This window comes from Budorcas taxicolor, chromosome 4 (genome assembly GCF_023091745.1).
Source record: "Budorcas taxicolor isolate Tak-1 chromosome 4, Takin1.1, whole genome shotgun sequence".
NCBI lineage: Eukaryota > Metazoa > Chordata > Mammalia > Artiodactyla > Bovidae > Budorcas > Budorcas taxicolor.
In genome coordinates, this window is record NC_068913.1 from 66,171,644 (window position 1) to 66,198,474 (window position 26,831).

The 26,831-nt window shown below is 43.2% G+C and overlaps 1 protein-coding gene across 1 annotated transcript in view; it reads left to right on the forward strand.

The window, feature by feature from the left end:
• The window catches only part of PDE1C (phosphodiesterase 1C), a 609,137-nt gene that overhangs the window by 200,719 nt on the left and 381,587 nt on the right, over positions 1–26,831 (forward strand). Inside the window, exon 3 of the mRNA XM_052638578.1 lies at positions 6,912–7,083. Within this exon, the coding sequence (XP_052494538.1) occupies positions 6,912–7,083 (172 nt within the window). The remainder of the gene's footprint in view (positions 1–6,911; positions 7,084–26,831) is intronic.

The window sequence follows — 26,831 nt, forward strand, 5'->3', positions numbered from 1 at the left end:
TTTACCTCCACCTTTCTGGAGAATTAAATCTCTCTCTCTCTCTCTCTTATTTTTTTGTAGGACTCTAACTTCTCAGCCTTCTGCCAGCATACTGCTTGTGTATTTTTTTTTTTAATTAGGAACCAAGTTGATAAGTCACTTGTCAGATTTAAATGGGATTACCACATCACCTTGGGCTCCTCCTGCCAGCAGTTTATCAAGCTGCCATCATTAGACACACTTTGAAATGAATCTGTAGTTATTTTGCATTTAGAGTCTCACTTTCTTGCCTTCTTGTCTTCTCTTAACCCATTAAACTCATCTTGCATTATTCATGTCTCCCTGCAGCCTGAACCTCCTTTAAAGTGAAGTAGTGAAAATCACCCAGTCGTATCCATCTCTTTGTGACCACATGAACTGTAGCCCGCCAGGCTCCTCTGTCCATGAGGATTCTCCAGGCAAGAATACTGGAGTGGGTTGCCATGCCCTCCTCCAGGGGATCTTCCTGATTTGGGGATCTTCCCAACCCAAGGATTGAAACTGGGTCTCCTGCATTGCAGGCAGATTCTTTATTGTCTGAGCCTCCAGGAAAGCAAACATGCAGAAGGTTCTTTCTAGTATCAGATGGGATGTATCTTTATTCTTATGTAAGGGGATATCTTTTTTGTAGTAAAAAATGCAGAGCATTTTGCTTGATCTACACTATGTGTGTGTTTATTGACTCACAAATAAAATACAGTGTGGTGTATCACTCTGAGCCCTGGATTAGGAGAATGAGAATTTTGGATCAAAGCAATTTGTGTCTTCTCTGTGATCTAGGTGATTTGCTCTCTTGGAGTCTTAATGTCTTAGTGTTCAGTAATGCTTCAGTAATACATCCTTTGGGTTGATTTGATGATTAAATGAAGTAATGCTGGTGAAGGCATCATGACAATGCCCAGAACACAACAATTACTGAACAAATGTTGGTTACGTCTGGATCTGAGCATTTGTTCTTCTGATAAGCTCAATGGTGTGGATGCTGACTTTGTGATTCTGGAAGGTTTATAATCGATCTGAAGTGTTCATAGGGTACCCAAAAAGTTGTCTTTGTGAAGAAAGAAGATTTATGGCAGGGGTGGAGGGGGTATAACAGGAAAGGAGGAGGTTATGGGCATTGGATAAGAGTCAGGAACAAGTCAAAGGAGAGACGAAAGCTGGAACAGGGAGGGGCAGGGAGTGGAGTGAGGAGAAGCAGATGAGATGGAGTGGGCTGAATGGAGTTGCTCATCTCCTGCACCCGAGCCACAGTATTTTTGGTACCCTGAAGGCTTAGTTTATCTATGATTTCCCTCATGCGGTTTTTGATATTATTGAGAGAGACCTGTGTGACTCTGTTTCCATGTTTTTGCTTCTACTTAGTCAGAAGGACTTTTCATGCTTTCAGAGTCAACTGAAACTAAGTTAGAGCAGGGGAGTTTTTATTTTTCATTTTGCCAGAGCAGACCATTCCAGTGTCCCTGGAGATGGCTCTGCCCACATTTGTGGAGGATCAGAAGAGAAGTTCTCTCCCCTTCTCCTGGAGTTCAAAAAGGAACTAGATGGGATGCTCACTGAACTTTTTTTGTCCATTTCAAAGTCTCAAACCATTTCTCTCGACTGTGTTTATTGGGGAGGGGTAGGGGAAAACCAATTCATTTTTCCAAAGCCTGGCTCTAGTCTGCAGCAGTCAGAGGCTGCCTTGCATTTTCCTGCCTCTCCAAAGTTTTTTGAGGGCAAGGGTGGTGTAATAAAAGTTTCCATATGTCTTGAAGCATCCGACAGAGCTCTGAGTGCTCCACACTTTCCTGGAGTGTTGGGGTCACAAAAATATTAACATATCCCCTTCTGTGGATGATTGGCGTGTTATCAGTGGAGTCATGCCACAGGCATAGCCACTGTTTTGAAGTCTTCCAATTTTGTGCTGTGTTGTTCACCTAAAGCAGACTGTTGTCAAAAATTTACCTTCAGAAAGAGATTAAAACAGATAACAGCAAAATTCTCCTCATAATGCTTTACATTATGCCAGCTTCCTGGATCTCCCTTGGGTTTGTGCCATAGGGCCAGGTTATAGATGATAAGACACTAATGAGCTGTTATAATTAGATCCTTGTGGGTGGCGCCCAAGTTCTACTTAAATTACAGCTTTTATCAAGTCAGATAATGGCTGGAACACTCCAGGACAGGGCTGGGGCTTTGATATTGCCCTTCTCTAAAACGTTTATTATTATTTTAGTTTTTAAAATTATTGTTTGGGTTTAGTGAGAAGGGTAATTTTTTCCCCTATGTTATCATGCTATGAAAATTTTCTTATCTCAGTCACGATAGAAATATTTGCTGAAATAAGAGTATGCTCATTTGAATCACATAGTCATCATCTGTGTGCTTCCTCTTCATGAATATGGAGGAGATCTTTGCTTATATTTTCTTTCTTGAAATGCAACTTTGCAGAACATGATTCAACTCTAGGCCCATGAACTGCTCCACCTTCAGCATTTTCTTCTACCTTGCTGCTTAAACAGAAACCTCAGTTCATCATGCTACTTCCCTCTTCTTCCTCTACACCCAATCAATTACCAAATCCTACTGATTCTACATCTCTTAAATTCACCCATCTCTCCTTCATTATCACTAAGCTTTTCCAGATCCCTCATTTTCTCACGGCCAATTTGTGTTTTGGCTGATCATCCAATTCTAGACTCTCGCACACTTCCCAACTGGAACGTCCTCTGAATTGCTGGATCCCAGCATTTTTTTCTTTTTTTTTTGAGCAAAAACTATCCACTCTGCCTTTTTAAGTTAAAAACCAAACCAAAACAAAAAAGAAATCAAAAACTATCCCAAGAGAGTAATTGTGCTTTGGACTGTCAAAGGTCAAGAGAAACAGGCCACTTCCATTTAAGTTTCCCAGAATATTAAAAAATGAGGAAATGCCAAAATAAGTTATAAAATTTTAGTGTGTTTTAACTATGTACTTCAGTTCAGTTCAGTCGCTCAGTTGTGTCCAACTCTTTGCGACCCCATGAATCTCAGCATGCCAGGCCTCCCTGTCCATCACCAGCTCCCAGAGTTCACTCAGATTCATGTCCATTGAGTCAGTGATGCACTTAAGAATTAATAATTTTAGCATGAGGAAACTATGCCATGTAGTTATGCCTTTCACAAGATGATTGGAAGATTTATTAAAATACCAATTCCTAGTACTTTATAGGTGGTATTTTTTGGATAGGGGGAACACCTTTATGTTAATGTGATGAGCATACCTATAACATTTAGTAAAGCATTTGTCTGCAAACAACCAAAGACCTAAGAATGTAGTAAGTAGGTATTTATACATCTCACATCTAGGAATCTGCCTATTTATTAATTGCGTATGGGCCAGTTCATCCCAAGGGAACCAGTCTCATTCATTTTTCTATTTCTAGAGCCCAGAGTGGAACCTGGCATATTGAGGGAAATAAAAATGTGTCTACTGAATGAATGGGCTTCCCATGTGGTGCAGTGGTAAAAATCTGCCTGCCAATGCAGGAGATGTGGGCTTGCTTTCTGGGCTGAGAAGATCCCCTGGAGGAGGAAGTGGCAGCCCACTCTGGCAGCCCACTCCAGTATTCTTGCCTGGAAAATTCCAGGACACAGGAGCCTGGCGGGCTACAGTCCATAGCATCACAAACAGTCAGACCACAACTAAGCCACTGAGCAAGCACACACATATTGAATGAATAAATGAAAGAACGAACGGAAATGGGTGGGGAGTTTACTGTTAGGCTTCACTTAGGTCAAATTTAAGAAAACAGGCTGCTGCTTTTATCTCCTTCCTAGAACCAGAACTTTGTTAACATAGGACCAGACCTGCATTAATAGGTCCAAATCTTCTTAAGATATGTGTTGAAGACTCTTAAGCAGCTTTTAGGAAAAGCTGTCATGTATTTCAGGCGTTTGAGGGTTCTGTTTCCTGCCCTTAATGCGCTTTACTTTTCTCCTGATTGACACAGAAGCAGTTTGGCTGTGGGACACCCCCAGGAGGTCAGTTGTGATCATGGTCATTAAAAGGGGTGTTTTCAGGACTTTGCTGGTAGTTCAGTGATTAATAGCCTGCCTACCAATTCAGGACTCATGGGTTCGATCCCAGGTCCAGGAAGATCCCAGATACCATGGAGCAGCTAAGCCCATGGGCCACAACTGTTTAGCCTGTGTTCTAGATCCAGGGGGCTGCAACTCCTGAGCCCATGTGCCCTAGACCCTGTGCTCTGCAACAAGAGAAGTCACTGCAGTGAGAAGCCCGCACACCACAAGTAGAGAGTAGCTCCCCACTCACCGCAACTAGAAAGGAGCCCAGCCATGAAGACCCAGCACAGCCAAAAATTAATACATTTTTAAAAAAAGTTAAAAAAAAGATTGTTTGGGATTCATGCGTGTCCTTGGTGAAGGTTCAGGAATCCTTGTGAGATGCTCCCTTCTGTGTGTGAAGTTCTTTTGATCTTAAATGTGGCCTTCAGGCACAGTAAACTGTGGTGCTTTCTTATGTTATGGGCTGTGGATGGCTGGTCAGGGAAATATTCCTGTGAGCATTGGATCTATTCTCTACCCCACCCACCACATGCATTTTACTTTAGCTGAAACTGCTCCTTATTGCTCCACGTGCACCTCCTCATGCCCCATAATGAGTCTTTGCGTGTATTACAAAAATGTCCTTCTTCTGCATGGATGGGGTAGGAAAAGCCAACCCTCTCTGCATGGACACAGTTCCATGGGTGCATGACTTGGAGACCTGACATTATATCTGAGCAAAGATAAAGGTTTTCTTCCCTCTGAGAGGAGTGTAACCAGCACTGGGTAATGATGATAGACACGCCCTCAGTCTCTAAAGAAATTACTTGCTCATAGACTTTTAAACTAATAACCATTTTTATTATTTATTTTAAATATTTATTTATATTTTTATAAATTTTAATTTTAGAATATTTTTAGATTTAGAGAAAATTTGCAAAGATGGTACAAAGAGTTCCCATATACTCCCTTTCAGTTTGCCCTATTATTAAGCTCTTATATGAGTATGGTATGTTTGTCACAATTAATGAGCCAAAATTGGTAATTCATTATTATTAACTAATGTACATGCTTGATTGAAATTTCCTTAGTTTTTCCTAATATCCTTTCTGAGTTTCAGGAGCTGGTCAGGATACCACATTTAGTTATTAAATCTTCTTAGGTTCTTCTAGGTTGTTACAGGTTTTCAGACTTTCCTTATTTTTGGATAAGCTTGCTTGTTTTGAGGAATACTGGTCAGATGGTCAGATATTTTGTTGAATGTCTCTCAGTTGAGATTTGCCTAATGTTTTCCCTATAACCAGATTGTTTTAATAGGCTTTATGATTATTTAGGTATGGCAAGGCCAGAGGATGACTGCCATTGAAAAGATAATTTGTTGATCTTCACAGATCCACCAAGAGGGAGTACGTGTTATACCACAGAGGCCGCGCTGGAAGCACTGGGGTTGGTGTGAGGCAGAGAGAGGAAGGGACACTGGGCAGGAGTCTTTGTGTGGTTTCTTCAGTAAGGACTGGTTCTGCCAGGTGAGCAGGCTTAGGATTGGCTAGTCTGAATAATGTTAGTGGGCTCTGGGGCATAGGGACTGTCCTAGCTCTCTGCTACCTGTCTAGGGTCATTGGGGCAGGTGGATAGTGACTCAGGACATGGAAGCTTAGTAAGGGAAGTGTCGTGCTGTGGACTCTGGTTTGGTTGGTTTATATCTGAAAAGCATGCCTCTGGGAAGGGGACTCTTCTTGGAGAACTGGGGTGGGGGGAGATGAGGGAGGGAGGAGGCCAAGGCAGGGTGACTCAGGGATGTGATCTGGCTTTCCAGAACAGAGCATGTCTGGGGTATGCATGAAACACAGGTGTTTTACAAAACAGTCTACAGAAGCTAGAAACATGCTTAATACATGGGGTTCTATATTGTGGGGAGAAAGACTATGGGGATAAAGTGCCATTTTCAATCCATCATATCAAGTGTACCTGATATTGGAATAACTTATCATTGTTGGTATTGACCTGGCTGATCAGATCCTAATTTGTGGCACTGTACCTACTTCATGTCTGCCTTGAATATTCATCTCATATGTTTGGAGTGTTTCTAGGGTAGGATATTGATTAACATTCAGTGTCGTTTTCCTTGAGTCTTGAGCTTCCAGAAGAATGAAGCTGCCTATAGTGGGTTCTGGCTCTCTTTGGGGTGGGTGTCTCCATAGAATAGTCTTGAAACTTGGGTCTTAGGCAAGATAAATTCATGGGGAGACTTGTGTCTGAACATCCTGCGTGCATGCATGCTAAGTTGCTCCAGTCGTGTTCAACTCTTTGTGACCCCATGGACTGTAGGCTCCTCTGTCCATGGGATTCTCCAGACAAGAACACTGGAGTGGGTTGCCGTGCTCTTCTCCAGAGGATCTTCCTGACCCAGGGACTGAACCTGTGTTTGTTATGTCTCCTGCATTGGCAGGAGGGTTCTTTACCAGTAGTGCCACCTGAGAAGATGTCTGAACATCTTACTGTTCTCCAAAATGGTAGTCCTTTGTATACTTCCAATTGCTGAATAAACATATCAGTGAATACTGACAACTGTCAGGAGTTAGAGTTGATTACCACTGAAATGAAACAGAATATATATTTGTAATACTTAGCTGTGCGTTAAGATACTCAAGAGTATGAACTTATTTTTGTATATAAATTAAAAAAAAATCCTGGTTACTCCATAAGTTGCCTGACTAAAATCTTGGAGCCCTCCGATGTTGTTGGGGATCATGAAAAATATGTCAGTGTTCCTGCTCTGCTTTTGAAAATTCTGAGTTGGGCAAGGCAAGACGTGGAGCTGGTCGGGAACTCACCTGCATCCCTTTATTTTTCCCCTCATGCTTCAGGATCTAAGTCGCAGAACTGTCTGTGGAACTCCCTCATCGATGGGCTCACAGGGAATGTCAAGGAGAAGCCACGGCCTACAATTGTCCATGACCCCCGGCCACCTGAGGAAATCCTTGCTGATGAATTGCCTCAGCTCGATAGCCCGGAAGCCTTGGTGAAAACGTCCTTCAGGTTTGGTGGATTGCAGCTCAGTTTGTTCCTTCTTGCTTGCGTGTGCAGTGATTTCAGTCCAGTTGGATGCATCGTCAGCGTGGCCAGAAAATTACCTCATTTCTTGGCACTTACTTAGAATTGATGAAGTAGTGTTGGAATTAGTGCTCCCTGGCCTTGTGGCTGGATTTCCTGAATGTAGTGAGAACTGTATCAGTAGTTAAGTTGCTGTTGGTACTTAATTGGTATTGGCATTTAAATGCTGAGGCAAAGAATTTACTGATATTGGCAATTTGAATGGGATTAATGAGTCTTTTGCTTCAGAGGAGGTTGAAGCATGGATATAAGCGCACAGAGAAAAAGCACGTGGTGGGAATAAATTCAGCCGGGTGCCTTTAGCGTCCCTTGCTGGGGGAAGATTTCTGATTGTGAGAGGTGTGAGGGCTGCAGGCTCCTGAAAGGAAGTGGGGGATCTTCTTGTGTGGTTTCCCAGGTGGCTGTTGACTCTGTTCTTATTCATCGTTTAGTTTTGCCTCTTCCCTAAAAAGTCTCCTGTGTTTTGTTTTCAGATTGTATCCCACTTTTGTCATAAGGGGGGTCTCTTTACTGTCTCACCTGTATTAAATAAAAATCAGTCTGAGTATGGATGTGGTATAGAAGTGATTTTTTTCTTCAGTGGGTCTTTTCAACTCACTTTTGAAATACATAGTCATACTGGTATCAGAAATGAAGATTTAATGATTTTGCCAGCCTGCCTTCCTTTCCCCCTTCCCTTGTTATCCTAATTTCACTGCTTTCATTTTTCTTTGCATTGTATAAGACTTTCATACCCTCCACATGGCTAGTCGAATGCATAAACTTCCCTTTTCTTCCCTCATAGACAAATCAGACAAGATTTGGAGTCCAGGAAATATATTTGAAAACTGTGCTCTCCTTTGCATGCAGGTGATGTGTGTAATCACCCAGTAAAAGCCATTTCATTGTGCTAAGGTTCTTAGTGTGGATTGAATTATAGATGAGTTCTGAAAAGGAGTGATGAATAGGGGGTTGGATTTCTTTATATAACGTGACGGATGCAGTGGCGGGACCAGAATTGCAAGGCAAATGCTTTTCTTATTCCTCATAACGGTTTGGTTACTGCATTGTGAGGCTTAAATAAAATAAAACCCACTCAAGTAGAGAGAATGAACCTGCAATTCTCTGCAAGTGACTGTGGGGGAAGAGGGGAGGGTGAATGGCTCTCGTGGTCTGTGTGTTCCCATCTCCAAGCATCTTTGTTGGAGTCAGGCCCTTTGTATACTGTCTTCTGGTAGCTATGCCTTCCACCCCAAACCAGCTTCATGGTCTTCTTCAATGAATGGCTGAAGAGTTGCTCTCATGAAGAGAACATCTTATTTGTGAACCCAACTCCATTACCATCATCCCTTCTCTTTGCATCCCCTCCGTGCTCTTTAATAGAGAAACTGTACTGATGGCCATGCACTTCTTTTTTTTTTTTTTTTTTTTTACTTTATTTTACTTTACAATACTGCATTGGTTTTGCCATACATTGACATGAATCCACCATGGGTGTATACAAGCTCCCAATCCTGAATCCCCCTCCCACCTCCCACCCCATATCATCTCTCTGGATCATCCCCATGTACCAGCCCCAAGCATCCTGTATCCTGTATCAAACATAGACTGGCACTTCGTTTCTTACATGATAGTATACATGTTTCAATACCGTTCTCCCAAATCATCCCACCCTCTCCCTCTCCCACAGAGTCCAAAAGTCTGTTCTATACATCTGTGTCTCTTTTGCTGTCTCGCATACAGGGTCATCATTACCATCTTTCTAAATTCCGTATATATGTGTCAGTATACTGTATCAGTATTTTTCTTTCTGGCTTACTTCACTCTGTATAATTGGCTCCAGTTTCATCCATCTCATTAGAACTGATTCAAATGTATTCTTTTTAATGGCTGAGTAATACTCCATTGTGTATATGTACCACAGCTTTCTTATCCATTCATCTGCTGATGGACATCTAGGTTGTTTCCATGTCCTGGCTATTATAAACAGTGCTGCAATGAACATTGGGGTACATGTGTCTCTTTCAATTCCTCGGTGTGTATGCCCAGCAGTGGGATTTCTGGGTCATAAGGCAGCTCTATTTGCAATTTTTAAAGGAATCTCCACACTGTTTTCCATAGTGGCTGTACTAGTTTGCATTCCCATCAACAGTGTAAGAGGGTTCCCTTTTCTCCACATCCTCTCCAGCATTTATTGCTTGTAGACTTTTGGATCGCAGACATTCTGACTGGTGTGAAGTGGTACCTCATTGTGGTCTTGATTTGCATTTCTCTGATGATGAGTGATGTTGAGCATCTTTTCATGTGTTTGTTAGCCATCCATATGTCTTCTTTGGAGAAATGCCTATTTAGTTCTTTGGCCCATTTTTTGATTGGGTCGTTTATTTTTCTGGAGTTGAGCTGCCTAAGTTGCTTATATATTTTTGAGATTAGTTGTTTGTCAGTTGCTTCATTTGCTATTGTTTTCTCCCATTCAGAAGGCTGTCTTTTCACCTTACTTATAGTTTCCTTTGTTGTGCAGAAGCTTTTAATTTTAATTAGATCCCATTTGTTTATTTTTGCTTTTATTTCCAGTATTCTGGGAGGTGGATCATAGAGGATCCTGCTGTGATTTATGTTGGGGAGTGTTTTGCCTATGTTCTCCTCTAGGAGTTTTATAGTTTCTGGTCTTACGTTTAGATCTTTAATCCATTTTGAGTTTATTTTTGTGTGTGGTGTTAGAAAGTGATCTAGTTTCATTCTTTTACAAGTGGTTGACCAGTTTCCCCAGCACCACTTGTTAAAGAGATTGTCTTTACTCCGTTGTATATTCTTGCCTCCTTTGTCAAAGATAAGGTGTCCATAGGTGTGTGGCTTTATCTCTGGGCTTTCTATTTTGTTCCATTAATGTATATTTCTGTCTTTGTGCCAGTACCATACTGTCTTGATGACCGTGGCTTTGTAGTAGAGCCTGAAGTCAGGCAAGTTGATTCCTCCAGTTCCATTCTTCTTTCTCAAGATTGCTTTGGCTATTCGAGGTTTTTTGTATTTCCATACAAATCTTGAAATTATTTGTTCTAGTTCTGTGAAAAATACCGCTGGTAGCTTGATAGGGATTGCATTGAATCTACATTGCTTTGGGTAGTATATTCATTTTCACTATATTGATTTTTCCAATCCATGGACATGGTATATTTCTCCATCTATTAGTGTCCTCTTTGATTTATTTCAGCAGTGTTTTATAGTTTTCGAGATATAGGTCTTTAGTTTCTTTAGGTAGGTATATTCCTAAGTAATTTATTCTTTTCGTTGCAATGGTGAATGGAATAGTTTCCTTAATTTCTTTTTCTACTTTCTCATTATTAGTGTATAGGAATGCAAGGGATTTCTGTGTGTTGATTTTATATCCTGCATCTTTACTATATTCATTGATGAGCTCTAGTAATTTTCTGGTGGAGTCTTTAGGATTTTCTATGTAGAGGATCATGTCATCTGCAAACAGTGAGAGTTTTACTTCTTCTTTTCCAATTTGGATTCCTTTTATTTCTTTTTCTGCTCTGATTGCTGTGGCCAAAACTTCCAGAACTATGTTGAATAGTAGTGGTGAAAGTGGGCACCCTTGTCTTGTTCCTGACTTTAGGGGAAATGCTTTCAATTTTTCACCATTGAGGATAATGTTTGCTGTGGGTTTGTCATATATAGCTTTTATTATGTTGAGGTATGTTCCTTCTATTCCTGCTTTCTGAAGAGTTTTTATCATAAATGGATGTTGAATTTTGTCAAAGGCCTTCTCTGCATCTACTGAGATAATCATATGGCTTTTATTTTTCAATTTGTTAATGTGGTGAATTACATTGATTGATTTGCGGATATATTGAAGAATCCTTGCATCCCTGGGATAAAGCCCACTTGGTCATGGTGTATGATCTTTTTAATGTGTTGTTGGATTCTGATTGCTAGAATTTTGTTGAGGATTTTTGCATCTATGTTCATCAGTGATACTGGCCTGTAGTTTTCTTTTTTTGTGGCGTCTTTGTCAGGTTTTGGTATTAGGGTGATGGTGGCCTCATAGAATGAGTTTGGAAGTTTACCTTCCTCTGCAATTTTCTGGAAGAGGTTCAGTAGGATAGGTGTTAGCTCTTCTCGAAATTTTTGGTAGAATTCAGCTGTGAAGCCATCTGGACCTGGGCTTTTGTTTGCTGGAAGATTTCTGATTACAGTTTCAATTTCTATGCTTGTGATGGGTCTGTTAAGATTTTCTATTTCTTCCTGGTTCAGTTTTCGAAAGTTGTACTTTTCTAAGAATTTGTCCATTTCTTCCACGTTGTTCATTTTATTGGCATATAATTGCTGATAGTAGTCTCTTATGATCCTTTGTATTTCTGTGTTGTCTGTTGTGATCTCTCCATTTTAATTTCTAATTTTATTGATTTGATTTTTCTCTCTTTGTTTCTTGATGAGTCTAGCTAATGGTTTGTCAATTTTATTTATCCTTTCAAAGAACCAGCTTTTTGCTTTGTTGATTTTTGCTATGGTCTCTTTTGTTTCTTTTGCATTTATTTCTGCCCTAATTTTTAAGATTTCTTTCCGTCTACTAACTCTGGGGTTCTCCATTTCTTCCTTTTCTAGTTGCTTTAGGTGTAGAGTTAGGTTATTTATTTGACTTTTTTCTTGTTTCTTGAGGTATGCCTGTATTGCTATGAACTTTCCTCTTAGCACTGCTTTTATAGTGTCCCACAGGTTTTGGGTTGTTGTGTTTTCATTTTCATTCGTTTTTATTCATAATTTGATTTCTTTTTTGATTTCTTCTGTGATTTGTTGGTTATTCAGAAGTGTGTTGTTCAGCCTCCATATGTTGGAATTTTTAATAGTTTTCCTCCTGTAATTGAGATCTAATCTTAGTGCATTATGGTCAGAAAAGATGATTGGAATGATTTCAATTTTTTAAAATTTATCAAGGTTAGATTTATGGCCCAGGATGTGATCTATCCTGGAAAAGGTTCCGTGAGCACTTGAGAAAAAGGTGAAATTCATTGTTTTGGGGTGAAATGTCCTATAGATATCAATTAGGTCTAACTGGTCTATTGTATCATTTAAAGTTTGCATTTCTTTGTTAATTTTCTGTTTAGTTGATCTATCCATAGGTGTGAGTGGGGTATTAAAGTCTCCCACTATTATTGTGTTGCTGTTAATTTCCCCTTTCATGCTTGTTAGCATTTGTCTTACATATTGTGGTCCTCCTATGTTGGGTGCATATATATTTATAATTGTAATATCTTCTTCTTGGATTGATCCTTTGATCATTATGTAGTGGCCTTCTTTGTCTCTTTTCACAGCCTTTGTTTTAAAGTCTATTTTATTGGAGATGAGTATTGCTGCTCCTGCTTTCTTTTGGTCTCTATTTGCGTGGAATATCTTTTTCCAGCCCTTACTTTCAGTCTGTATGTGTCCCTTGTTTTGAGGTGGGTTTCTTGTAGGCAGCATATATAGGGATCTTGTTTTTGTATCCATTCAGCCAGTCTTTGCCTTTTGGTTGGGGCATTCAACCCATTTATGTTTAAGGTAATTATTGATAAGTGTGATCCCGTTGCCATTTACTTTATTGTTTTGGGTTCGGGTTTATACACCCTTTTTGTGTTTCCTGTCTAGAGAATATCCTTTAGTATTTGTTGGAGAGCTGGTTTGGTGGTGCTGAATTCTCTCAGCTTTTGCTTGTCTGTAAAGCTTTTTATTTCTCCTTCGTATTTGAATGAGATCCTTGCTGGGTACAGTAATCTGGGCTGTAGGTTATTTTCTTTCATCACTTTAAGTATGTCTTGCCATTCCCTACTGGCCTGAAGAGTTTTTATTGAAAGATCTGCAGTTATCCTTATGGGAATCCCTTTGTGTGTTATTTGTTGTTTTTCCCTTGCTGCTTTTAATATTTGTTCTTTGCATTTGGTCTTTGTTAATTTGATTAATATATGCATGAACTTCTTTTGATCCACTAGTTAATTATGTGCCAAGGTCTTATTTCCAGAAAGAGATAAAGTCATAAGTTTGTTAAGATCAAGATTTACTCCTGGTTTCTTGTAGTGCTTTGGTGTGGTTGGTGTAGTGCTTTATAGTGCTTTTGGTGTGGTAGGCGTATTTACACAGCAGGTGTAAATATACCAGTTGTTCAGCAGTGGGAGCCAGAAAGGTACTGGCATTTGTTATTCATTTATTGGTCTCCTTAAAACAACTCTGTGCTATCCTGGAACCATCCTTTCTTTCAAGGAAGATAGTTGATTCCAACAGCCATGTTAGAGGGTAAATATTCTCTAATGTAATAGTCCTTAACTGTGATAGTCATGTCAGTTGTGAGATTTGTTGCAGATAAATTATTATAAGCCAAAGATGGGAACAGCTTGCTTATCGAGAAATAAATTTGAGCAGGATCAAGATTGCCCTTGTAATAATGCTGCTTATTTTCTGTACGCCTTTGGATTTCAGAGAAGGAGTGAGTTATAGTTGGATTGCAAATAATGCTGATAGGAATATATCCCTGTGTGTTCCCCCACCTCATCATTTACTCCAGGAGTGAAAAAACGTGAGAATTGCTGACTCCAGTGTTAGTGAGACTGGGAAATCTAGGAAGACTGGTGTGTTATACTCCTAAACTTCAGGGGTGCATCCGTGATCAGTGCTCTCAACCCTAAGATAACTTAAGTGTAGTCATTCCTTTGCTGAGATTGAGGTGTTGGGTTCTTTTTTCTGACTCTGAAATTCAGAGCCTCTCAATTACCATGCCTTGTGTGTATGTGTGTGTGTGTGCCTTGGACACATTTATACACAACCCCACACCCAGTTAAGGGATCCAGGCATGTGACTGAACATCCTGCCCATTGCAGTTCTGCAGAGTTGTGTTTACTGTGGAGGGGCATGTGATTCTCCTGAGTTGGCATCATCTGCCCTCATAGCTTCCCTGCAGGAGCATTACTGCTGAGCAACATAGGGTAAGGGGTAACTTTGCTTGCTCTCTTCTCTTTCTCCTTCTTCACACATGGAGGGCATTTGGAAATTTTGGGCCACAAAATATGGTCATTTTTTTTTCTGCCTGGGCAAGGAAATGCCTCTTTATCGGTGCTGGAGTTGTTCCTGTGGGAATCAGAGCAAGGGACCATCACTGGGACCCTGATGCTCAGCTTCTTCCTCCTACAGGAGATGCTCTGTCCCAAGGGCACCTCTCCCATCAGCCTCTGTAATGAGTGTACGTGTAGGTGGGGGCATCCGCCCCAGGCAGCAGCTGGGGACACACCTGCAGGCAGTGGTTGGCAGCCGTCTCCTGCTCCTCCACACCTTTGAGTGATACACACAATGTGAATTATATCAGACTTGGGTTTTGTGGCTCCAGGTGCAGACACTGTGGGCTCTGAAAGCTCATGAAGCCTCTGGCATGAAAAAGTCTGCTTTTAAGACTGAGACTTATGAAAAGAAGAAAGCAGGAACCATAACTAAATAAAAAGACTGCATTGTTTGGGAAGTAGACACTCCTGGGAACTGCACCCCAGATGCCTGTTTTTCTTGTTCCTCACGTCTTGTTCCTTTGAACCTTGTTCTACTCAGGGTTTTCTTAAAAGAGATGAGAGAATATGCTGAAACTGGAGCTTAAGGAAGACAGACTGCTCCAGCCAGTCTGATTAGTGACAGGAACTGCAGGAATTACCACTAGAGGAACCAAGAGAACAGGAAAGAGCTGGCTGCTGAGCATTGTTTTTCTCCCCAGCTTCTAGTGTGCACGTTTGCAAAGGTACCTGGCCCAGACTGTACTAAAAGTCAGGGAAACCCATGTTTATTGAGTATCGACCGTGTCTAGGAACCATACGTTTGTTTGCTCATTTAATCTTCTCAAATACAAACAAGGTGAGTAGTGCTATTCCAGTGGTACAGGTCACGAAACTGAGTCCTAGAGAGATCAATCAACTTACCCAGAGCCATCCAGCAGGAGGCAGAGCTGGAAATTTCAGTCCAGCCTGCCTGGTTCCAAAGCCTTACCCTCTCTAGTGTGCTCTACTATCACCACATCACCTTGACTTTCCTGCTTCTGGGTTTGCTCTTGGTGAAATAAAGATGGCATGATTGGCTCTACTAATTTGGATGTGCAATTTGGATATGTGGTGAGACTTATTCTATGAGACTGACCCTGTTCTATTGCACTAAATCCTTTTTCTAGTCCAAATTTATATTTTTAATCCACTTATTCTTCTTGGATAGGAGCCCTTTAAGGCAAACTTTGTGTCCAACAAATTCCTTGAGGGATCCGATTAAATGCAGATCCACATTCATTAGATCTGGGTTGTAGCCTGTGACTCTAACAAGCTCCCAAGTAATGTGATGGTCCAAGGACCACCCTCTGAGGAGTGAGGCATAGGCTTTGGAATACCACAGGCATGAATTTGCACACTGTCTTCTAAACTATATGATTTGAGTTATGGTTTTGATTCTCAGCTGCCTTATTTTACAAATGGAAACAGGAAAATAACAACATAATGACTTTGGGCCCTATAGCTAATATTAAGTAAATGATGAATAAGACAGACCCTAATTCCTTCTCTCTCCCAGTTTTCAAAACCTTCTTTAGGAGTGGATTGATCCTCCATACCTTGACCCCTTCTTCTGTGACTGGGCTGTGCAGTGAGCCCCAGGCTGGGAATATGGGCCTAGTGGGTACTTTGTGAGCAAGACCAGTCACTGGTCTTGCCTTTGTGGGCAGTAGCGGAAATTCTGAAGCCAACCAGTGTGTTGGCCATCTCAGTTATTAGTGCTTACCTTGAATTATGTGACTCAACATAGGCAGAGTTGCCAGGTTTTGGGAATTTGGCATTTGGAAGAAGAGCATGTTCACTCCCTGGAGAATCACTGGGGGCTTGGTGAGCTTCTCTTCCCACATTGAAAGGATTTATTTGGGTTCTGGCAAAAGTGTTCCAGATTCTATACATAGCTTATTGAGAATATGTTCCAGAGAGCAGAATTACATTGAGCCAACACCCTTGGTGGCAGATGAGATTAAGTTCTTGTCAGATCCCATTTAATGGATTACGCTTTCATTGCAGAATTACATTTTTGAACTCATCCTCATTTCGGCTTTTGGCAGTCATTCTTCCACCAGGGGCTGTGGCCAAGAAGCCAGTTTCTGACTTGATTACTTTCAGGAAATGTGCAATCTGGCTGATGATACAGCGTGCCATGGGGTGGCGTCCCCTGCAGCTTTGGACCCCACCCTGGGATGAGTCATGGGTTAAAATTCCCAATTAGCTCATAGGAAGTCTGCTCACATGTCTTTCTCTATCACCATATGCTGGTCACCCACTGGGAGCTTTGGGGACCCCAACCTCTGTGACTTGTGCTGCCTCCTGGGAGCTGACACTTTTCTCCTCTAGTCTTCACTAATCCTAAGCAGTAGACTCTTGCTCAAGTCTGTAAAGGGGAAAAATGAAAGAATGGATTCTGATTTTTTTTTTTTAAATCAGTAGAGTTTCTGTTGTAACTTTGGCTTCCCACAGGGGAAATATTGATATCTGGGCTTTTCTTTATAAGCACGTTTTACAGACAGTTTTTTCAGTGTTGGAAATTGACAAAGCATATATTATGTAGACACTTCCATCTGCATTCTCCCTAGTCCTTCCATTGGTATTTTGGGAGAGAGGGAGAATTTGTCTCTGAGGTGGCCTTGTGAATGCACCTTTCCCGCCTCTGACCACAGGGAACGTGCTTCACCCACGGCCCTGGCTTCCGCATGAGGATGCTTGTCCCTGTGATGGTTCCGTCTGTGCTTCTCAAGGGCACTTTCAGCCAATGACTGAGAGTGCCAGGGATCCTAAGGGTGACCATTCCTGGGAGACATGGTCTCCTCTGACAGGGACATCTGCTTGAGAGCTCCCCAATGACCTCTGTGCACTTTCTTTAGAATTGCACTGTGATCTAAGAGGCTGCCACCCAGCCTTCCTCCTTCTCTGTTTCACCAGGAGTCAGGTCTGCATCTCGCCTTTCCCTACCTCTTTGGCTCCTTGCCCGTTTTCTCTTTCAGGTGTTTCCTCCTGATAAATTCTTTGCATATCTAATCCTTCCTCGGCACTTGCTTCTTCAAGGGCCCTGGCTGACGCAGTCTCCCACTATGCTGTGATCCTCAACTGGCCCACCACTGCCCGCTCTGTGCTGTGGACACAGCTTCCAGGCTACTGGCCTAGAAATCCTGGGCCAGTTTCTGTACTTGATTTTATATTTTATATTTGATGCTACATCTTCCCTATGGGCTCTAGTAGTGAGATGAATGTGGAGCCGGCCACAATTTTTTTTCTAGTGTTTTGTACTTTTATTGCTCACTAGGGACTTTGTTAAAACATTGAGATTAACTAAAGAAACTACAGCCAAAGAAGGGAGCATTTAAAATTATACCCCAAATGTAATTGTTTCATTTGTACAGGGAGATGCTGAAGAATGCTGGACATTGTATAGATGGTTTGCCAGCCAGTGGACCAGTTTCCAGGGCTAATTTCCATTTGAGAGCACATCTTTTTTCAAGCCAGACACTTTCTCATCAGGCTATTGGCGAAGCCAGGTTTTCATCGACACAAATGGTGCTCATCTGGGTGTTCTTAACCCCTCAGTATATGCCTAAATCAGAATAACCTTTGGCAGCACGTTTAGCAAAGAGTCAGTCAGTCATCATAGGATAATCCCACTGAGAGGAGTGGTGGGGAGAGGTGTCTTCAGAACTGTTTGGTGGGGGAGGGGCTGGGATACTCCTGGAGCCTCCGTCTCTATTGCTCTGCCAGTGTGCAGTCTGGGTCAGCCTCCCATGCTTCCTGATGAGCAACAGGAACTTCTGTCATAGGTTACACAGAGGCCTGATGTGTGCAGGGTGTCCCTGAAGTTCTGTCTAAATGAAGGAAGGCCTCTGTCTCTCTCTGGCAGCGCTTTGTATCCCACTGAGGTCTGGTCTTGATTCTCAGGTGCTTCTGGGTCAGATGGTCTGGCATTTAGTCCTTGGCTACTTGGGCCCCGTGTCAACCTCATGAGCTAACTTCCCAGTCATGATTTCAGGTAACTTCTGAGGTTCGGCCTCAGGAGCTTGTGGGGACCTCTGGGGCCTGTCCAAACCACACAGAACCCAAGAGACAATTTGGGAAACTAGAATCCAGTCTTCTTCTACCTGATTTTACTGGCCACAAATGTGGACCTTCTGCTTAATGGGTGGATGTCCCTCTAGAAAGAGAAGATGAAGTCTCACCCCTGCCTTGCCTGCCTTGGTTTCCCTTCTCCCTATAATCCCCTAAGTGTGAAACACTGGGCCTCTGGCTCCCTGCATCTCTTATGTTATAACCCCCTCCTCCCAGGGACCAGGCCTTGGGCTAAGTCTTGATGGCAGATGAGGGAAAGAGACAGATTGACCTAACTGATATAGGCCCCTACCCTGGGAACTACCTCAAAAGCACCATATGTTATGCCTTATAAACTTTCAGTGATGAATGACTTTACCTAATTTTTCTGTGGTTAATCTTAAAGTTCCCTAAGTAAAAACAAAGCAAAACCCTTTGAAACTGTGCCCTGAAGTAATGCACATCTGGATATCCCTTGATTGGTGATTGGTTCCTGTCTTCAGCAGTGGGGGACCTTGGCTTGCATTATGAGCTTCACAATAATGTGACCGTGTGTTTTATTCCGTAGAAATTTTTGTTCCCATTTTCAGCTTTAGGGCAGGGTTTCTGCCCTTGCTAGCAGGAAAGGAAAGGTTTCCTTCTCGTTGAATCTTTCTTATAATGGATGCTCTCCTCCCCTTAAGTGTTCAGTGCATGTTCTGCAGTCATATCCCATGCCTAATGCTAGAACCACATGAGGTGAACTGAACCAGTACATAGCCCCACCCCCTGGACCTCACAGGGATCAGTAACTGTGTTGAATGGCACTTGGTGTAACCATGAAACAGGCCAGCCTGGAAATGTAAAGCTGAGGCCAAATATGGCAGGGCATTGTTTACCATCAGAAGAAGGTTCAGTTTTATTCCAGGCAGAGATCTTTGGAGGCTTTGAAGATCTCTGGGGAAGCAGAAAGAAAACAGCATATTTTTTTCTGATTAAATTACAGTGTTAGGATTTATATTTTCATGCCTTGGTCCTCTTTACACAGCGCATCAAAACTAACGTTTCCTGGCCTGCAGCAGAGGCAGAATAATGGAGCTGGAATAATGGAGCTGGAAAACAGCATGGGATTTAAACACCTATGGAGAAAGGGCATGGAAAACCTGGGGAAGAAACTTTTGAAAATATGTTTTCCCTCATGGGTATGAACAGGGACCAGTTTTTTCTATTACTTCTAAATGCAGTACTAGCTAATGGTTATTGATTAGACATCCCCAAAACTGTAGTCTAGCTGTTCCCATTTATTGATTGCTGTTAAGTACAGCTAGAGGTGAATTTGCTAAGATGAATTAGACTCCAGAGGCCAGCTTGGTTGGGGAAGGATGGTTATTTGAACAAGAGCTGCAGCATGCTTGTCTTCCTTTGGAAGAGGTAATGATTCCAGCTCAGGTGATGGGGTCAAGTGTTTGAAGGCAGGCACACTGAAAACTGTCCAAGAGTGTAACTCATGCACACTCTGCAAAGCAAGAAACAGGAAGATATGAATCAAATAGCAAACTTGGATTACAGATCCAAAACCTTGATCTGTTCATCAGTTTCATTGTTTGAAAATGATCCAGATTGAGAATTAGAAAAGGAATATATGAAGGGAGCTGAATTACATTTATTAAATTTTGTGTTTCTTCACTGTTGTGCTAATTATTATCTTTGACCATGTCTGGCCATGTCAGGGTTGAGTTTTCCTTGTCATTAGGTTTCCATGGGTAGCACTGAATTGGGCTTTTGTGTCTAGCTCTAAGCTAACTGGTAAGTGAAGTGAAGTCATGTCTGTCGTGTCTGTGACTCTTTGCGACCCCATGGACAGTAGCCTACCAGGCTCAGCCATCCATGGGATTTTCCAGGCAAGAATTCTGGAGTGGGCTGCCATTTCCTTCTCCAGGAGATCTTCCCAACCCAGGGATCAAACCTGGGTCTCCTGCATTGTCCTCCAGACAGACCCTTTACCATCTGAGCCACCAGGGAAGCCCTGGTAGGTAGCTATTAAATATATTGTTTTTCAAAAATGATTTTTGATAATTTTTAAACCTTCAGAGAAGTTATAAAATTAGGAAAATGAACAGCTGTCTATTTTCCACCTAGAGTCACTTACTTGTTTGCTGTCTAATCAGTCTATCATCTATTTACCTTTGTTTTTTCTGAATCTTTTAACCCTAATGTGTAGACATTGTTGCCTTTCAGCCTCAGCTGGTATTACTTAAGAATGAGACCATTTACTTACATGGTATAATTACCAAATTCAAGAAGCTTGCCTTTGATATAATACTACTTTCTGATATATAGCCCACATTCAGATTTCACCAAATGTTCCAATAATGTCTTTTATGGCAATCATTTTTCTCATCTAGAACACTTTCCTGAAGCACATGTTATGTTGATTGTCATGACTCTTTAGTTTCATTTAATTTGAAGCAGGTTTTTAGTCTTTGTCTTTGATGGTATTAACATCTTGAAGCAAGTGGCTCATGTGTTTTGCACTGCAGAATGTTCCTCCATTTGGAATTGTCTGATCATTGCCTTGTGATATGATTTAGGTTATTCATGGTGACAAGACTACTATATAAGTGATGTAGATATTGTGTCCTTGGTGCAGCAATAGGAAGAGGATTGTTGATTGTCCCATTACTGGTGATGTTAACTTGGATTATTTCATTAAGTTTGTTTGCCCCAACATGTCCACAGTAAAGGTGCCAGTCTGCCCTTTGTAGGTAATAAGTTATCTGTGAGGAGATAACTTTGAGATGATGTAGATGATCTCTTTAATTAATTAATTAATTAATTTTTAGTTGCTCTGGGTCTTTGTTGCTGTGTGAGGGCTTTCTCTAGTTGCAGCAAGAAGGGGCGACTCTTGTTGTGGTGCATGGGCTTCTCATTGCGTGGCTTCTCTTGTTGAAGAGTGCAGGCTCTAGGCTTGTGCGCTTCAGTAGGTGCAGCATGTGGACTCTAGAGGGACAGCTCAGTAGTTGCGGCGCATGAGCTTAATTGCTCTGTGGCACATGGAATCTTCCCAGATCAGGGATCGACCAGGGATGGAACCCATGTCCCCTGCATTGGCAGGTGGATTCTTATCCAGTGCGCCACCAGGGAAGTGTGACGATCTCTTTCTTAAAAAACCTGTATGCAGCGGTTTTAGCATCACTTGATGTTTCTTGCCTGAATCAGTGATAATATCTGACTCTATTATTCTCTATTTATTAAATGGCATTTGATGATAAATAAGAGTTTCCCCTTCCTCCTTCTCTTGTTCCTTTTCTGTATTGTAGTATCAATATGGACTCTGGATTTTTCTTTCATCCGATGTTGTATGAGCCATTATATCTTCATCCTACCTGGAGCCCAGGGGGGCTGTTTGTGAGAGAAAGGACACAAAGAGGGTTGGTATGGGCAGTCCTTTAGTCTAAAATGCATCAACCCTAATAGGCAGAAATAATTTTGACTTGGAATGTAAAGAAGTGTATCAGCAAATCCAAGCTCTTATCCCCTGTCCTGCCAATAGGGATTCCATGGGGTCCTTTCATCTGATGGAAGGCTGTATTTTGACCTGAATCTGTTGGTGCCACTGGAATTATAAGAAATTGCAATGTGGTGAGAGTGACATTGTTTTCCCATCAATTTGCCATGAAGTGAGAGGACCAAATGCCATGATCTTAGTTTTTTGAATGTTGAGTTTTAAGCCAGGTTTTTCACTTCATGGCAAATAGATGGGGAAACAATGGAAATAGTGACAGAATTTATTTTCTTGGGCTTCAAAATCACTGCAGATGGTGACGGCAACCATGAAATTAAAAGATGCTTCCTCCTTGGAAGAAAAGCTGTGACCAACCTAGACAGCATATTAAAAAGCAGAGACATTATTTTGCCAACAAAGGTCCGTCTAGTCAAATCTATGGTTTTTCCAGTGGTCATGTATGGATGTGAGAGTTGGATCATAAAGAAAGCTGAGTGCTAAAGAACTGATGCTTTTAAACTATGGCGTTGAAGACTCTTGAGAGTCCCTTGGACAGCAAGGAGATCCAACCAGTCCATCTTAAAGGAAATCAGTCCTGGGTATTCATTGGGAGGACTGATGTTGAAGCTGAAGCTCCAATACTTTGGTCACCTGATGTGAAGAACTGACTCATTGGAAAAGACCTTGATCCTGGGAAAGACTGAAGGCAGGAGGAGAAGGGGATGACAGAAGATGAGATGGTTGGATGGCATCACCAACTCGATGGACATGCTGCAGTTCACAGGGTTTCAGAGTTGAACATGACTTATCGTTGGAACTGAACTGACAGTGACATGGAGTATGTTGGGGGAGGTGTTACTTAGCCATAGAAAGGAGTTTGAATGTATTGTCTGAACTTCTAACTAGTCTCCAGATCTTTTCTCTCCTCTTCTTTCTGCCATATTGTGCTGCTCCTTGCTTTCAGCTTTTGTAGCCCAGCGTCTGATGTCTATTCCAAACCCCATGGTCTGAAAAGTTGCCTGCATTTTATCACTGACGGGTATAGTGGGAATGCCTGAGCTCCGATTTTAATCCCAGCTCCATTCCTCATCTGCTCTGTGACTTTGAGCAGGCAATTTAAGCTGAGCCTCAATTTCCTCATCTGTTTAAAGGAATTAAATTGTTTCTTCAAGGGGTACATGTGAGAAGTCAAGGGGGCCATGCTTGTCAAGCACTGTTACTATGTCTGGTATCAGCAAGTGCTTTATAGCAGTAGGTAACGTGCAGTTAGCTGTAGGCCCTGTGTTGTGTGAAGACTTTCTCTTTATCTGGCTGTCCCATAGGTGTTTGTCCTTTAGTGCTGAAAAGCCACTCTGACACCGGGGACCTTTGAGGCACCCTCGCCCTCTCTTAAGTTTCTTTCATTTTCCTCTTAATTCTTGTCTAGTCCCATTGTATGTAATAATAGTAGCTAACCTGACTGATGGTCAGAGGAGCCTGGTGGGCTGCAGTCCATGGGGTCTCGAAGAGTTGGACACGACTGAGCGACTTTGCTTTCACTTTTCACTTTCATGCATAGTACATAGCTCAGCCTGAAAATGCAGCTTTAGCTGCTGGGCTGGAGAACTGGAAAGCCTGACTCACTGCTCTCCTGGCTGTAAGCTCACATGCTTGCTCTCCATAGGCCTCTTCTGTGAGCTTGTCACCAGCATCCGCCTGCAGTCTTGCCAGAGCTCTGTCTCTGCCAAGCGAACCCTGGGGGCCATGAACCTGGTACGGGGGCCTGGTGGAGGAAGATGGTTTAGAACTGGGACTTAGAATCGGGCAAAACTGAGTTTCTCTCCAAATTCTGTCACCACCTTGGGAAAGTTACTCGACTTCTCTTGGCCTCAGTTTTCTTCCTGCAAAATGGAAACAGTAGTGATTGGGAGGATGAAATAAGAAAAGTGTACGGAGAAACACTTAGCATAACAACTAGTGAAATCTGAGTAAGGCTGTAGTTTAGGTGACTGTATTTAGGTGTCCATCTCAACTTTCTGACTTTGATAACACACTATGGTTGTGTAAGATGTTATCATTGGCGGAAGCTGGGTGATGGGTACATGGGAACACTCTGCACTGTTTTTGCAACTTATTGTATGTCTACCATCATTTAAAAAAAGATTAAAAAAAATTTAATGTAGTCCCAAATCTCAATTAATTGTAGTTTAAATTATAAATTATCAGTCACTAGATGTGTCCTTTAGTACTGAGAATTAAATTATTTGACTCAAGCTCAACTTTTTGAGGGGTGGGTATATGTGTGTGTGTGAGAGAGACCTAAGATAAAGTAAACCAGACAAATTCTCAAATGATTTCCCTTTTCTAATGAACGACATCCGTGGCATCAGGAGCAACCACAGATGAATTCCCTGTGTGCTATAGTTTCATTGTCTCCCGGTTGAAAACCTTGTCTTTTACTGCACTTAGTAATCTCTGTTCTCTTCAGATTTATTATCTACTTTCTATTTCAGTGGTTCTTTATCCAAGCTGCACAGTATACTCTTGACTGATTAAACCAGCATCCCCGGGGTGGGGCCCAGAGAGCTGTGTGGTTTGAAAGCGCCTTTGGTTCTGTGGAGCGCTACAGGCCTGGGGACCACTGTTGTGCCTGCACTGTGGGCTCCCCTTCGGCCCCCTCTCCCTTCAGCCTTCTCTCCCTTCCGCCCCTGCTCCCTTCAGCCTTCTCTCCCTTCAGCCTTCTCTCCCTTCGGCCCCCGCTCCCTTCAGCCTTCTCTCCCTTCGGCCCCTGCTCCCTTCAGCCTTCTCTGCCTTCAGCCTTCTCTCCCTTCGGCCCCCTCTCCCTTCAGTCTTCTCTCCCTTCAGCCTTGTCTCCCATTGGCCCCCTCTCCCTTCAGCCCCCTCTCCCTTCAGCCCCCTCTCCCATCGGCCCCCTCTCCCTTCAGCCTTCTATCCCTTCAGCCTTCTCTCCCGTCGGCCCCCTCTCCCTTCAGCCTTCTCTCCCATCAGGCCCCCTCTCCCTTCAGCCTTCTCTCCCTTCAGCCTTCTCTCCCTTCGGCCCCCGCTCCCTTCAGCCTTCTCTCCCTTCGGCCCCCGCTCCCTTCAGCCTTCTCTCCCTTCGGCCCCCGCTCCCTTCAGCCTTCTCTGCCTTCAGCCTTCTCTCCCTTCGGCCCCCTCTCCCTTCAGCCTTCTCTCCCTTCAGCCTTCTCTCCCTTCAGCCCCCTCTCCCATCAGCCCCCTCTCCCTTCAGTCTTCTCTCCCTTCAGCCTTCTCTCCCATTGGCCCCCTCTCCCTTCAGCCCCCTCTCCCATTGGCCCCCTCTCCCTTCAGCCTTCTATCCCTTCAGCCTTCTCTCCCGTCGGCCCCCTCTCCCTTCAGCCTTCTCTCCCTTCAGCCCCCTCTCCCATTGGCCCCCTCTCCCTTCAGCCTTCTCTCCCTTCAGCCCCCTCTCCCATCAGCCCCCTCTCCCTTCAGCCTTCTCTCCCATTGGCCCCCTCTCCCTTCAGCCCCCTCTCCCTTCAGCCCCCTCTCCCATTGGCCCCCTCTCCCTTCAGCCCCCTCTCCCTTCAGCCTTCTCTCCCTTTGGCCCCCTCTCCCATTGGCCCCCTCTCCCTTCAGCCTTCTCTCCCTTCAGCCTTCTCTCCCTTCAGCCCCCTGTCCCTTCAGCCCCCTCTCCCATTGGCCCCCTCTCCCTTCAGCCTTCTCTCCCTTCAGGCTTCTCTCCCATCGGCCCCCTCTCCCTTCAGCCTTCTCTCCCTTTGGCCCCCTCTCCCATTGGCCCTCTCTCCCTTCAGCCTTCTCTCCCTTCAGCCTTCTCTCCCATCGGCCCCCTCTCCCTTCAGCCTTCTCTCCCATCGGCCCCCTCTCCCTTCAGCCTTCTCTCCCATCGGTCCCCTCTCCCTTCAGCCCCCTCTCCCATCGGCCCCCTCTCCCTTCAGCCTTCTCTCCCATCAGCCCCCTCTCCCTTGAGCCTTCTCTCTCATCGGCCCCCTCTCCCTTCAGCCTTCTCTCCCTTCAGCCTTCTCTCCCTTCAGCCCCCTCTCCCTTCAGCCCCCTCTCCCATTGGCCCCCTCTCCCTTCAGCCTTCTCTCCCATCAGCCTTCTCTCCCATCGGCCCCCTCTCCCTTGAGCCTTCTCTCCCATCGGCCCCCTCTCCCTTGAGCCTTCTCTCCCATCGGCCCCCTCTCCCTTGAGCCTTCTCTCTCATCGGCCCCCTCTCCCTTCAGCCTTCTCTCCCTTCGGCCCCCTCTCCCTTCAGCCTTTTCCTGCATCCACATTGCCTTGGCGTATGCTGATTCCACAGGGCACCATTTTTCTAATGGGCATCAGGGCCTTTCCTGACCATGGTTGCCAGGTAGACTTTGCCCCCTTATCCTTATAGTATTTAGTGTTCTAGTATCTGGAGCGGATGTCTGGACTTCTGGAATCATCACTGAAGGAGCTCTCCCACCCCTTGAGATGCCATATGTCCGTGCCATTTTAGATAACTGAAGTGTCACCAAATGTCCCTTATGTTGTGTTTCTCCAAAAGCCAGTTTAACAGAGTGCAGGCGATGTGTGTGTTTTCTCTGGGGAATGTGATGGGTGGAAGTTTTCAGAAGGCTGCTGGGCACTGACTACTTTTGCTATGGTTTCAGTGGCTGACGTGTTTTCACCACCTTCTGAGTAAACTCACGGTGGGACCTTGCCTCAGTGTCTTAGTCACAGTCCTTTATTCGTCTTTTGTAGGATGAAGTTTTGTCGTAAAAAGAATATACTAACTTTGTTGAACATTTGATGAAGGGTAAAAGAAAAAAAAAAACCAAAAACCTGAATACAATCCCTGCTGTCATTTGGCATTCTTCCTGAAGTCTTTATAACTAAGCCTCTTCTTATCGTCATAATTATAGTGTAGATACAGTTTCATATCCTAGTTTTCTTCACTGAATATTTTAAGCATTTTCCTAATTTGCCACTTAACGTGCATGCACGCACACATGTGTGTGAATATATGTTGGATGTTTATTTAGGTTGTCTCCAAGTTTCTCATTCTTCACAGGAATGCTTTGGTAAAAATTCTCATGCACCTAGAAATTCCCATATTTTAAGCTGTACCCATAAGGGTGGGCAGCTAGGAATGGAAACACTGGCTG